The 15,185-nt window shown below is 34.1% G+C and overlaps 1 protein-coding gene across 2 annotated transcripts; it reads left to right on the top strand.

The window, feature by feature from the left end:
* The first annotated feature begins 1,358 nt into the window (after positions 1–1,358).
* Positions 1,359–14,503, top strand: LOC142621116 (uncharacterized). 2 transcript variants are annotated; one of them, XM_075794429.1, is made up of 14 exons: positions 1,361–1,632; positions 2,808–2,982; positions 4,443–4,526; positions 5,382–5,623; positions 5,766–6,009; positions 6,466–6,545; positions 8,592–8,676; positions 9,752–9,883; positions 9,982–10,095; positions 11,886–11,933; positions 12,903–12,987; positions 13,740–13,790; positions 13,885–14,046; positions 14,127–14,503. In XM_075794429.1, exons 1-13 carry the CDS (start codon positions 1,457–1,459, stop codon positions 13,962–13,964), a joined length of 1,596 nt encoding a protein of 531 aa, XP_075650544.1. In that variant the 5' UTR covers positions 1,361–1,456; the 3' UTR covers positions 13,965–14,046; positions 14,127–14,503. The 2 variants fall into 2 exon arrangements, with proteins under 2 accessions (XP_075650550.1, XP_075650544.1); XM_075794435.1 differs by lacking the exons at positions 13,885–14,046; positions 14,127–14,503 and having other exon boundaries at positions 1,359–1,632; positions 12,903–13,006; positions 13,740–13,787.
* Positions 14,504–15,185: the final 682 nt, after the last annotated feature.

Below are 15,185 nucleotides of genomic sequence, written 5' to 3'. Positions count from 1 at the left end.
TATTGTGTACCCATGAAGCAACTTACTAAAGATTAAAATCAAAATGTTGAAAGTTATTACTTGTCCTTGAAAGATTGAAGAGTGAGAAAATTCTCTCAGTCTTAGTCTCCCTAACAATTAAAATGCTAAAAATAAAAATTTGGTAGGCTTTTCATTTTCACACACAGAGAGAGAGAGAGAGAGAGAGAGAGAGAAGTGAGTTACCGGCGGTAGGCAGTAGCTGGTAGTGAATGGTGAGCCAGCCGAGCCGCAAGAGGTGAGAGCGAGAGATAGAGTGATTGAGGTCTTGCTTTTAAGGAAGTTGAGCGGTTGTGAGAGACTAATTCAAATGACACCGTTATAATAGTTTTCTTACTTAATACAGTGTGTGTATATATATAAAACCATGTATTGGTCTGTTCGGTAAGAAAATCAATTTCGAATTTGTAGATCCAATGGTAGCATCGCACTAGCGTTGGAGCGGGATTCTTCATTCGATCACCGGCCTCAGCTCAGTCGGTCGGTGCCAGAGTCGAGACAGTTGGGTCGACTCCGGTCAGTTTCTGCACATTCCTAGTTGTGTCAATCTACTTAACAAAAGAATTGTGTTAAAATTAAGAGGAGTTAACACAATTATTAAACAGATTGGGTCATGTTGATCTATGTATTTGAATACCAACATTAAAAAAATAAAATAAAAGTATTTAAATACATTTACCTTGATACAATGTGTGCATAATTCAGAACATTATACATAAACTTTGCTTTTGATTTAACAATCAATAAAAAATACGCATAATACTTAAGTAGTTTTGTAGCAGTGCTCCAAGCTCTCATGGTGGAGTCCAAATCTTTGGTCCCATTTTTTCTGCTTTACTCTATACTCCACTAATAAAAATTTGCCACGTGTTTACTTAATTAATTAATAATGGTAGCATTAATAAGTCAATAATGATAGTATTTAATTAATTAGGTAGACACGTAACAAATTTTTATTAGTAGAGTATAGAGTGGAGCAGGAAAAATGAGGCAGAAGATTTAGACTCCTCACGGTGAGCCTCAAAATGGGTCTAACCACCTTTTTTTATAAAAAAAAATAAAAAAAATAAAAAAAAAAGAAGAAGGGGGGGGGGAGGGAGAGAGTTCCAAACCGTTGGATTGGAATACCAAAAATAGTGGTCCCACGTTAAATCCCAGGTGTTGGTGTCTACCTGGAGGAGTCCTCAGACACAACTGTAGGAACTCATGGGACTGACCAATCAAAGACAGGTACGTGTCAATAGATAAATAGACGTTGAAAGAAGAAACTGTAGAAAGAAAGAGAAAATTACAAAAAGCGAGTTTTTAATTTTGTCTATTTTTCTGAGGTCTCGTTCGTTCCTTGGGCTTTGCTTCGTTGTCACCATCATCAAAATTCACACACACCCAAACCCATTTTTAGAGAGAGAGAGAGAGAGAGAGAGAGAGAGAGAGAGGTATGGAGAATGATGTGGTTGAGGTGGGGAGAGAAGAGCAGGACAACGTGGGAACCATGGCTAAGGAGGATGAGGAGGTGGGGTCCAGCCTAACCATGGAGAGGGTGGCTGCGGCTAAGCAGTATATAGAGAGCCACTACAAGGCTCAGATGAAGCACATCCAAGAACGCAAGGAGAGGTAACTCTAGACAATGGGGTTGTGATAATTTGGTTCATTTTGGAACGTGAAACTGATAGTTTGGTTCATTTTGGAACATGGGTTTTTTTTTTTTTTTTTTTGGATTGTCATATGTTTTGTTTTTGTGGGCTTAGCCAATAAAAAGAGAGAAGGTGGGTTTCATCTTGGCATGTTATAAGAAATAAGAGATGGGGGTTGTGTGTATTTTTGTTTTGTTTTATGGCTTTGTTATGGTTATCATTTATGCGCTGTTGAAGTCGGATTTTTGATTGGTAAAAGGGGGCATGGGTTTATAAGGAAATTATGAATTAATGTGGTTTAGCTATTGTTGGGTAGAACCGTAGAAGTGGGGACCACATTAATTAAGTAATAGGCAAATTACACGTCTGAAGTGGGACTTTGAATGTTAAACGTTTGCGCTTGGTGATTTTGTGTGTTCAAACTGTCTAAAAGCTCTGGAAAAATATGGATGCTAATGGATATTTTGATAGAAGGTTAGAAGGAATGTATTTTTTAGCTGTATATTAATGGTTCTGAATCCCATTATGTAATTATCAGCTAGTCTTTATTCGGAAAAAGTTCTGTAAAGGGTTTGTCATAATTTAATTAATTAAAATGTAATTGATGAAGTGTAATGGCGAACAAATTGAGTAACTGCAAAAAGATTTTTTTTCTATTTTTAAAAGGTTAAATAGTTTTGAGTTTTGGCTTGATAAACGAGCCTCTTTGTTTTAACAACATATGAAATACACGTAGAATGACTAAAAGCATAAGATGCAAGCTTCATGGCTTGTATCTCAAAGAACAAGGCACATCTGTCATAGGTTTATAGGCGTGGGCTTTGGGGAATTCAAGTATCTATTCTATAATTGTTTACCATTGTTATCTTCTTGCCATCACGTATAACCCTCATGCCTCATTTCCAAACTGTCTCTCATGCTTGCTAGGCAATTTGTTTGTTGGCTATTCTTGTGTTCTTTCTTCATAAATGTGCATGTGCACATATGCACAAGTACACGGACTGGTATTACTTTGCAAACCTTGTGATTTCTTTGTCTATGCTGAAATTTTTTGGTCCTTGTTTTCTAAGCAAAACTAGTATTTATTAGATGATGAACTTTACAGTTTAATGTTTGATCTTAGTATGTTTCCTATTTTGAATTTATTATTTACAGGCGCTCAGTGCTGGAAAGGAAGTTAGCATCTTCGGATGTTTCAGAAGAGGAGCAAGTCAATATACTGAAGGACTTGGAGCGTAAAGAGACTGAGTACATGCGACTTAAACGGCACAAGATATGTGTGGATGACTTTGACCTTCTGACCATCATTGGGAGAGGGGCCTTTGGAGAGGTTAGAGATGTGGATATTTTATAAACCACATACAAGCTTTGCTGTGAAGATATTTGTTATTATTTTCTTTAACATTGTTGCAGTACCATATTATTAATTTTATATATATATATATATATATATATATATATATAAACAAAAAAAAAGCATTACTGAAATATTAGTTCTCAGTGTTAAGCTTGGTTCATATCTGGGAATTATTGTGTTAAACTCAGATGGTGTCTAAAATTACTTAAATTGTACATTATATATATATTAAAATTATTTTAGAAATAGTATTAATTACTCATTAATCAATCCCACACAAAAAATCAAAGTAAATTTTAAGGTAATAATTTACAGGAGTGGAGATCTTTTTACACCACTAGTGAAGGAATATCTAAAGGGAAACGAAGTTGGAGGTGGAGGCAGCCATGGTGGGAGTCTTGTGGTGGTGACAGTTGAGGGTGGAGTATTGGTGGTGATGAAGGTATTGTCAAAGATATTTTTGATGATAGTGATGTGTTGGTGCTAATCTTGGTGGTAATACAGTTGAGGTGGTAGTGATAGCATTAATAAAAGTGGCAATTATGGCATAAGTGAAGGTGGGATGACCAATCATTGGAAGCTATGGTGATCCAGGAGTAGACACATCTTGGCACTTGTCAGTTGAGGCATGATGCTGGTGGATGATTTGGAAGGGTGTGGTGTAGTATTGGCTTATGGAGGTGGTGGTGGTTTGTGTGACAGCACTATAGATCAAGGTGAAGGCTGTGGTGTTTAATTTGCTAGAAGAGTTTGGGTGAAAGAAGAGGTTAAGGAACCAAAATTTTAATCGAGATGGGTAAATGCATTGAACTTGGGCTGAAGTAGTCCCAACATATAGTGGAAAAAAGGAGTAAATTCCTATCCTTGGTGAGGATATAAACGTTTCCTGGAAGTGGAATTCCAATTATATAACGGGAAAGCTCCTTTGTGCTAAATGTGGTGTCTTTAGAGAGAAAAAAATGCTCGTTGCTTTATGAGAAAAGAGTTACACTCAATGAAGTTGAAGTTCTTATTTTTGAAGACCTTATGAATGGACTTCGACCTCTTATTCGTTTTCAGTTGTGGATTTCCTCGAATTCTTGGAGACCATGAACTTTTGTTAACCTTTATTGTATATTGTATTTTCTTTTGTATACATCCCGTGTACTAGGGTTGCTGCACCCCTTTTGTGCTTTTCTTCCCAAAAAGAAAAAGACTCCCATGAAAATGACCAGGATTTCTTATTTAAACTTGAAAAAAGATCCACTAATTTGGATAGTAAGAATTGACAAATTATTTTCTCTCTATTTAAATTACAATTTGACTGGGGAAGCTTGAAAAAATTGTGGTGACTAATGCTATGTTTGGAAGTTTTGAGAGAGAGGAGAGTAGTGGGAAGCACATTTTTCTAGCTTTTGTTCAATGTTTGATGCTTCTATATGACTATTTTACAGGTTAGACTGTGTCGAGAGAAGAAATCAGGCAACATCTATGCCATGAAGAAGTTAAAGAAGTCAGAAATGCTTAGCAGAGGACAGGTGAGATCTGGTATTATTAAAAGTTTAATTTAATAAAGGTAATAAAGTTTTATTGAAAAAAGAAGAAGTTTTGAATTCTTTTAAAAGGTGTTATTAAACTTCAATGTAATACTCTTTAATACTATTCTTCCACTAAATATATATGACCTTCTTGTTATTCTCCAAGCTTTAATTGTATCTTTTCCTCCCTACTGTTAAATTTACTAAATGAAATGTTTGTTCTGTATTTCTTCTACTCATGTAACTTTCTTGAGTGCCTTGGAATAGAATTTTGAGTTCTATAAAGCTCTAAATAATGGCCTTTCTAAAATTCTCTTGGTGATCTTAGAGATAGTTGAACTGTCCAAATGGTCCCTTCTCTGTAAAATGCGGGGTTGGCAAAAAAAAAAAAGACCTGGCAAAGGGTCTGTTTTTCTTTCTGTTTCACTTGCTTTTATATACATGCTTTCTAGGAGAGAAAAATGGATTGTAACTTACTACATATATTAGAACTAGTGGTTATTATGAGATATAACTTTCTCTTTTTCAATGTCAATAATTAGTTTGTTCTCTCAAATTCAGAAGACATAGTAGAATTCATGAAAATTTAAGGTGCCATCTGATTCTTTAGGTGCTGCTTTTCTGCTGTAAAGTGGGTGTATGATTTTGTCATATTGAGAAGTGATAATGTTTGATTTCAAGAATCAGTATCATTAATACTCAATAATTCAACATTTAAGCAGCTTCCGATTTTCTTGTTTTTTAATCAAATAATTAAAGAGTTGTTTTTCAATGTTTCCCTAATTACTTCAAATTATCTTCACATATTACTGGCATAATTTGTTCATGCTCACTGATTGTCTATTCACGATGTAGGTTGAACATGTTAGAGCTGAAAGAAATTTGCTTGCAGAAGTCGCCAGTCACTTCATTGTGAAACTCTTCTATTCCTTTCAAGATGCTGAATTCTTGTATCTAATTATGGAATATCTGCCTGGTGGTGACATGATGACTTTGCTCATGAGAGAAGAAACTTTGACTGAAATTGTTGCTAGATTTTACATTGCTCAAAGTGTTCTGGCCATAGAGTCTATTCATAAACATAACTATGTTCACAGGTCGGTATATTTTGGTGACATTTTACCAAATTGTAAGGAAATGGAGAGTTTTTCTTTTAAGCAATAAAAGATAAGCCAATGGAGAGTCTAATTTGGTATATCTGTGACTTACTCTTTGCATTTGCAACCATGATTTTTACAGAGATATAAAACCTGACAACCTCTTGTTGGATAAATATGGTCACATGAAGCTCTCTGATTTTGGCCTCTGCAAGCCACTTGACTGCTCCAATTTATCTTCTATAAATGAAAATGAAGTCCTGGATGATGAGAACTTGAATGATACAATGGATATTGATGGATGCTTTTCAGATACTAAAACTGGGAGACGGTGGAAAAGCCCCCTTGAACAACTTCAGCATTGGCAGATGAACAGGAGGACATTGGTAGGGAATTATCCATTTTTTAGTGTCTTACTGATGTGGCATTTCACCATATTCTGTACTCAATTATGCGCAGACAAAGATGCCTGCAATTTCAATTTTAACAATTTCTAGATACAATTTTAATATCAGAAGAAGAATAACAATTGCATGTGCATGAGCAACCGTGGCCCAATGAAGTGTTTTTGAAATAAGACAAACAATATGGTTTTAGTGGGGCATGGAACATAGTGACCTTGGGAGGCTTCGTATCTACCCACAAAAACTTGGTCATACTGGTTATTTCCAATGCCTTACCACCCAGAACACTATTTATCATCTTGGCCATTGGATTAGTTCATAACCCATTGAAGATCTAATTGTATCTGTTGATTAATGAGGAATAATGTTCTTGAAGGTCTTAACATTCATGCTTTCTTATATATATGTTTTTTCTTTTTTTTTAAAAAAAAATTACAGGCTTATTCAACAGTTGGCACTCCAGATTATATCGCTCCGGAAGTATTGCTAAAGAAAGGATATGGTGTGGAGTGTGACTGGTCAGTTTATTTATAAAAAATGACTTTCTTGAATTTCATGCAACGTGATTGATCTCTGTCCATTTTCTAGGTGTTAAAATTTTGTTCTCATGTTATTAAGTGAATGCAATAGTTATTCTGTTTCACTTCATAATGCTGTGTTATTGAGTTGCAATAGTAGTTGAAAAATGGTAGGATAAACATTATGATTTGTCAGTATAGGTGTGTTGTAAGAAGCAAAACAGATATAATTGGAATTGGACTATTTTTTCTTAGGATGCACCTGTTATAAAACAGCGTATAAATAGCACTTAAGCCCTGTTTGATTGGGAGGATGGAGAGTATAGAGAGGATCACAACGTAGGAGGAAAGAAAAGAGTCTTCTTATCCTTCATGCGTGTTGGTAGATAGAAAATGAATATCATAGAAAAATAAGAAGATAGAAAAGGTAGTTTGTATGAATTTACTACTATGCTCTTATTACATAGGTGTAGTTTTTCCATTAGTATATAAGAATTAAGAACTATCTTTTCCTTTAAAATAATATGAATAGCTAAATTAGTTTAAGATTCATTCTTTACCCATCCATTTTGTTTCTAAAATAAGAAGGAAACCATGATCTTTACCCTGCTAACCATTTTTTATCTTGCTTTAATTATCATTTGTTAACAAATAATAATCCGCACTTAAAACATGATCTTACATTGCCTTTGCCAATTATCTCTTCTCATTTGTTATTTCAATATCTATCTCAACTGTCAATGTTGGAAAGAATTTTATGTAATTTATAGGATCTTCAACAATAATTAAAATTTACTTACTGTAACTAAAAAAACACACCCAAGAATCTGGCACATCTCCCATACAAGAAAACTCTCATATGTCGGATAAAACCAAAAACAAGTAAACAACCAATGGCAACTTCTCATTCACAGCACCTCTCCCAACCTCATATTATTCATATTATCAACAAATTAAAATAAAGAAACCAACCTAAAAAAAAAACTCTCTGTGAAACAGAAAGACAATATGGCCATGGCACCATTTCTTTCAAAAGGTTGATTTTGGCTTAATGCGGGGGCATGAAGTCGGCTCACCATTCTATGGCCCCATCTCTGCCTAATGGATCCAGGTTTAGATTAGAGTGCAACCCGTTTTCTGGTGTTTCCAATTTGGATTGCGCTTCTGGTTTTGCTCTGCCTCAAATGAGACTATACAGTGATTTCTTGAGTCTGAGAAGAAGGATCAGCAACATGACTAAGTTTTCTGCCACTTTATTAGCAATGGATCTTATGAGGGAAAAAAACAGGGTTTTTGGTAAGACAGGTGTTTGGCAACGGTAATCTGGATATGGGTAAAAGCATCATTAAAATTTCTTTCCCCATTTTCCATCATCTTTTCTCCACCTATTTGGTCAAATTTGTATTGGTGGGCCCATGTGGAAAATACCTGGCCAAACCCTCCCTTTCTTCCCTATTTTCAACCCAATTAAGCAGTTGAAAAAGGCAATCTCTCCTTAGTTTTCCTTCCTCCCATTCTATCCTCCCAATTATATCCGAATCAAACATAACCTTAAAGTTTAAAATGTCCAAAAACAAAGTCATGTTTTCAAAAGAGTAATTTATAATTATGCCAAATTAAAATTGAATCTGATTTGTGGAAATTTAGCATCTGAAATCATCTAGTTTGATGTATGCAAAAGCACTAGAAGAACATAAGATGGGATTGAGAGTATTGCAGAATTAGTTTGGGTTCTTGGGCTCTATACCTTCAGTTTATACCTTAAATTTTGTTTAGGTCTAAAATGTTTCCTGCACTTTTTAAAAAGAATTGGATAATGCAATCACAGTTTTTTTTTAGTGAAAATATCGTTTATGGTTGCTTTTGCTTTGGAGGTTGAAGATGGCTCTTCTATATCATTATAGGGACAAATTATTGTGAAGTATAGAGAAATACTCACACTTACAGATGGAGATTAAAGTTATACCTTTTTTTTTTTGACAAGTAAACTAGTGTGGTTCCTTGTTTAAGCCTTCCCTGAATTCTTATCTAATTGCCTGGTTGCAGGTGGTCGCTTGGTGCAATAATGTATGAGATGCTAGTTGGCTATCCCCCATTTTATTCCGATGATCCAGTAACAGCTTGCAGAAAGGTTAATTTGCCAAAAGCACTTGTTTTGATTTTAACTTTTCAGCTGAAACATAAGATGTCTAATTAGCTTGTAGGTTATCCTATTTGATATGCCTTATTTATTTTTTCATCTTGCTTTATTCTGACATGTTTTATTTTTTTATTAATTTAATGCCTTCTTTTGTACTTTTCAGTCCTAAGGCTGGGCTAGCCATTGACCATAAGTCCTCTCCCTACCCTAATCTCCTCTCCTCTTTGAAGGAAAAAATCAAATCATATAAATGTAGAACACTTGCAAAAACTTAAGCTAATAGAAAATCGTGAATTTAATCATTCATCAATTCTTTTAATAATATTCAAGTGCTTATTATCACCTTGAGATGGATTTATATAGTTTTTCTTGGATATAGTTAATTATAAATAAATAGCTATTTTCTCTTTGCCGTCCCTTGGAAGGCCATTGGGCTATGGGCTACACAATGAGAGGTGGTTTTTCTCCTTTTTAAATCCCTTTGGTGGGTTGGATTTGAAGAACTCTGGTGTGACACCAAAAGACTTTTAGTTTCTCAACCTTAGCATCAAAATCGGACTTTGGAATTTACATGAAGCCTAGTGAAGATTTAACTTTCTATAATAATGTACTGTGCTATAATTGATGTTTCAGGAGAATGTGCTTTTGTTGCTTTTTATCAATGCTTCTTTTGTTAGAGGTGAATAAACATCTTGCCTGGTTCACTAATATGTAGAGTACAGTAATATGGGGGAAGGGAAAGGAACATGACCTTTCAGACTCAAGACAAGACAAAATGGGCACGAGGATTTAACTAAATTTAAACTTCAAAGAAATTGCATTATTAGCAACACAACATAGTGGAGTTTTGGTAGTGTGAATCATAGAGTTACTTAACAAAACCATAGATTAGATATTTTCCCACGTTTCCTTTTTGTGTCATTTTGTCTTTCCCCTAGTCCTTATTAAGTCATTCTCTATTAATTAATATGTAAAGTTTGTAACATATTCCTATTTCTGTTGTTAATAGTTTAAAGTTAAAGTTATATGTGATCAGTTCCTTGACATATTGCTTTACATATGTTAGATTGTGCATTGGAAACATCATTTAAAATTTCCAGATGAGGCAAGATTGACACCTGAAGCAAAGGATCTGATCTGTAGATTGCTTTGTGATGTTGAACATCGGCTTGGCACTGGAGGGGCAGACCAAATTAAAGTATGCTCTCTCTCTCTCTCTCTCTCTATTATATTTAAAACTTTTCATTCTAATATTGTTCTAACTTGTAAAAAAAAATTCAATGGTACCTTTACCAGGCTCATCCCTGGTTCAAAGATGTGGTATGGGACAAACTCTATGAAATGGAGGCAGCATTTAAGCCAGAGGTCAATGGGGAACTTGATACACAAAATTTTATGAAATTCGATGAGGTAATGTGTCGCAAATTCATCCTTGATCATTGGCAAGAGACCATTGGTTGTGTAGTTGGGTTTGACTTTCAATTGAATTGTTGAATGCAATAGTTTCTTGTAGTTATGTGTTAAATGAGATAAGGCTTTTTCCATTATTGATCATAAAAAGGAAATCACCGTTCTTTTTGCTGTCTCCATAGTCACACAAGGAGTTGACATTCTACTTTTGAGTAGATTTGATTTTATTGTTATTATTTTTTAAAATTTTATTAAGATAAGGATTCTTTACAGAGGTACTGAGGACTGAGGTAATGAAGCTTTCTTTCTTTCTTTCTAAATGAGAATATTTAATTTTTTTCATATAGGATTTTAAACCTGGATATATATATATATATATATATATATATATATATATATATATATATATATATATGTATGTATGTATGTATGAGGTTTTGCTAGGTGGCTCGTTTTATGCAAAAAGAATTAAAATATTCTCAAGTGCCATATCAGAGTTAAGAACAAATTAAATATTGAGTTTTTGTTTCATTTGGTTCAATGTTTTAAGACTTTTCTAATTAAAAAATAAATATTTTTTGTATCCTTGGTTCAATGTTTCAAGCTTTTTCATCCCTCATATATACACACAAAACTCTGCATTTTAACTCACCATTTTCACCTCTTGCACTTCTACCCCTTTATATATAACTACCCATTGCCCTTCATGCCATCCCATGTCAAATACACAGACAAAAAACAATGTCATTTACCTTAAATGTTTCGACAACACTTACCTAGCTTTAACATTGTTGTTTCATTTAATCTTAACCTGTATGAGTTGGCTACAATCAAGGAAGGAGGGTTGCATTTTATATTGAGCGACAATAGCAATTACGATTTTGATGTTAAGGTCAGACTTTGTAGATTTTTGGGTTTTGTAAATGATGTTATTGACTATGAGTGTTTGGTATGTGTGTTTTGTTTTAGAATTAAGGAGAAAGATACATTCTATATCAACTTTTATTCTATAATATTCCTCCAAAAAAAAAATTATTTATTTATTTTTCATTACTTCAATTGAATAATTATAATGGATATGTATGTGTAATTTATAATGGTTTTTATTTTTATGATGAACTCATTTTTAATATAGTTCTATAACAATTATGCTATAATACATATACAACATTCTCCAAAACCATCTTATATAAAACATTACAACATTATCTGTGCATCGCACGAATAACTTACTAGTATCTTTAAAATTTAGGACCAGGGTGCATGCTGGTTGGGTACTTCATGGATTTGGTATCTTAATGCTATAATTGAGCTTTACATGATAAAAAATAGCTGGTTATCATCCTTCTAAGAGTAATTTTTAAGTGATTAAATCCACCATTTCTTTTTAGCTTAAGTTTTTGGAAGGAGTGGTACTTTTTTATAATATCAAAGTGGGCGGTCTTGAGTTTGAACCATGCCTTTGCTCTACTTCCCATTTAAAAGGTTAAAAATTCCATGTGTTAGGTGCCACTTATAAAGGGGAAGTTTGTGCCCAAATGTGAGGGGGAGTGCAAGAATAATGTTTAAGTGACTCACTTTTTTTATTCACTTAAGCTTTGGGAACAAGAGGGGTAGTTTATCGATCCTATTTGTTTGCATGCTTTTTTATAATAGAAAAATGTCACCATGTTTATGATATTTGATTGCAATCTTTCTTCTATTTAAACGGATCTTTCTAGGTCTTTGCTTATGTTCAGTATGATGCCTTTTGTACCATAGCCATGACAAAAATTTTAATTGTGGCACAGGTGAATCCTCCTACAAAATCAAGAGCTGGATCTGGACCTATGAGGAAGGTATGCAATTTTTTGCACAAAAGGAGGATAAAATCCTATTGGCAAATATAAAATAATTTATACATATGCTTGTTAAGTATTTCTCGATTTAAATAAAAAACCCAAAACTAGAGATAAGATGTACTTCAGCCAATGACGGACAGTCATTAGACTTTTTAAGCATGGGAGTGGGGGTGAGTTTGAATAAATAGATAAATAAAAGAGTACCAGGAAGTTAATGAAAAGGAAAGTGTGGAAATAAACCAACAAAGTTCTCTATTCATTCCAACTATGTTGTCCAAACATCATGAACATGCAAGGCAAGGATGCACTATCTTATGAAATTAGATGGCCCAATTGTGTGGGACTGTTTTATATGGTAATAGCCCATCCATGTTAATGGAACAAAGCATAGCCATGCTTTTACTTATGACAAGAACTTGAAATAGTGCTAATAGAACCTAAAATTGATTCCATAAAATTAGTTTGGTGTGGTCCCCAATTTGTGAAATTGCCTTATTCAAATATTGGCTTTTTACACCATCAAATATTACCTTATATAGATTTCCTTTTGGCGTTATTTTCTTATATACAGTAGATATATATCATTCTTACTTATCAAAAAAAAGAAAAGAATCCATTCTTCTTCAAGTGAAAGAGGGTGGGGGTGGAGGGGGGGAGTGAGAGAGAGAAGAATAAGACACATACAATTAGTGTGCAGCTTGGGGGCATGGAATTTTGGTCTAAAGTTGTAAACCATCTGTTCTTATTTGATGGACATATATTCAGCCCTTAGGCTCCAGTGCATCTCTTCCTTAGCCTACATCATAACTTTGTCACTGACGTGGCCTATCTGCATAGGAACTTTTTTTGGCCAGTTTATGTATAACATATATATAAGAGTCATGCTTACTTGAATATGTTCTGATTTAATGCTTTTGTGTACTTATCATTAGGCATCTTATTATTGTGCTATGACTTTGTTGGCAGATGCATTTGACTCCTAAAGATCTTAATTTTGTTGGCTATACATACAAGAACTTTGATGCTGTCAAAGGGTTGCGTAATACTTTTGGTATGGTAAATTCGTTCTAGTTGAGTATAAATTTCTCTCTCTTCTTTTTCCCTTCTTGATAAAACAAAGCTATTAGCGAAATTATATCATGATACTGCATTGCTACCTTTTTAACTTGGTGGTCACATTTTTTTTTTCAAGTATGATTAACTAATTTAAAATCATTGTCTGCCTATATGATGCTTGTGCACTGCCCATGAGACAGAAGCTATTAAATTATAAGCTTATCTAATATGACTCAACATTTAGCAGTCTTATACATTTAGTGTGCATTTGGATGTTTCTCAAAAAAAAAAAGTGTGTTTGGATGTGTTTTACTAATTGTTATTTGCTGAAAGTACAGTATAAGAGGAGGGGTTTTTTTTTTTTTTTTTTTTTTTGGGTGTGGGGCTCGCCAAACTTGTAATGTTTGAAACGAGGACATTAATTCAATGTGTTATTATCCCTTAAATTTTAACTGACAAGGTTAAAGATGCTTGTCTATTGGCTTAGAATGGTGCATGCTTGGATTATCAATTTTTCTTCAATTAAGTTAGTACTTGACATCCCCATCTTGTTTAAGATCTGTACCTGGTTTTTCAAATGAAATCCTTTTCTGATAATGTCAACAATAGCAGTGTCAAAGATAAATGATTTTGCAACCTGTACTTTGTAGACAATCCAAACGCTCTAATTTTGGTAGACCTGCTTGTGTATTTAGCCTTCTCTGTCTTGGCCAACAAGAAGATATTCAATTAATTTCATGATTGCAGATTTGAAGAGGAGCACATCACCAAAGCGGACATCAACTGACTCTATCCTCAGTAATAGATCCTAGTCCAGTGCTGGCATTGTTGAGTGTGCTTTTTGTATATCATATCTAGTAGTAATTTTCTAATGGATAATGTTCCTTGCCAGGTGATTCTGCAGTGGACTACGCTGCTGACGACTTGGATGCAAAGCTGCTTGCAGCATCTGGGGATTCCATGTCACAGTGAAGAGTAACCGACCCTTACCATGTAAAAGAAAAAAACATCTTGATTCTTGTGGAATAGATGGACAGGCCCTCTTACGAAGATGGTGGGTATATCCTGCTTATTTTTCAGTCAGGTTTTGCTCTATTCTGCATTATCAACGAGTTAACTGGCACAATGTTGCAGGACTTTTAAGTGTACAGTAATGTTGAGGAACTTGAAGAATACCCTTCAATGGGTTGGCTGGTAGCATTAGTAGCAGTTATAATTGGAAAGTTTTTGTATCAATTAGGAATCTTGAAACCGTGTTCAGGTCTTTGACTACCCAGGTTGGCGGACTATGCCTTCTCTTGCGGCAGTTGCTGGCGCTTTTTTTTCTTTTCTTTTTAAGTTTTGTTCTACTTCATTGTAGTCTAGGAGCCTGTAAAATGCTTTATGGGTGTATTGAAGATAAACATTCTAAATCTGAAAACTGGTATTGTATAAATGACAACCTAGGGCTGTGGTGAGCAGATATGAAATCAAGTTGTTACTTCCAAAAATTGAATAATAATGTCTTAACTCTTGAAGTGGACAAATGTCTTTTATCTGTTAGCAATATTTGGCATACCTTAAAAAATTAGTAATATGTAGGGGCGATCTACTGTTTCTTATACAAATTTGGTTTCAAATAAATAGCTTTTTCATATCTTTCGCTTCTTTGAACCTAGGCAACCCTAGGGCAACTAAGTAGGGGCGTGTAGCCAATTCGCCTACCCACAAAAATAGACCCCGTTCCAACCCAATCTACTGAGTTGGGTTTGTTTTTAGGGGTTGGTGGGTTAGGTCGGGTTGTGAAATTTTTTTTGCAATTGGTTGAGTTAAGCTCGAATTATAAGATTTACAAATTCACTTAATTTGACCTGATCCACTTATATTTAATATATATATTTAAATTTAAAAAAATATATTATACAAATTTGTGATTTACTTTTTGTCATCTCTTTCTAAATAAAACCCAAATCCTAAGTTCTCTTCTAATCTCACGTGATAGCTTGAACTTTGAAGCATTGTTAAAATTTAAAATAGTTTTGTGGTAGTGTTGTTCTAATATTCAATTTAATAATAATAATAATAGTAATTAAAAAAAATTGTACAACCTATGTTTAACTCGATCTATGTGAGTTGGGTTGGGTATGATTATTATTAACCCACGCAGTTTAGCCAAAGTCATAACTGCATCGCATCTAATTTTGCGATCACATG

This window comes from Castanea sativa, chromosome 1 (assembly GCF_040712315.1).
Source record: "Castanea sativa cultivar Marrone di Chiusa Pesio chromosome 1, ASM4071231v1".
Classification (NCBI taxonomy): Eukaryota; Viridiplantae; Streptophyta; class Magnoliopsida; order Fagales; family Fagaceae; genus Castanea; species Castanea sativa.
Note: the sequence above shows the minus strand (reverse complement) of the source record. Positions and strands in the feature narration are given on the sequence as shown.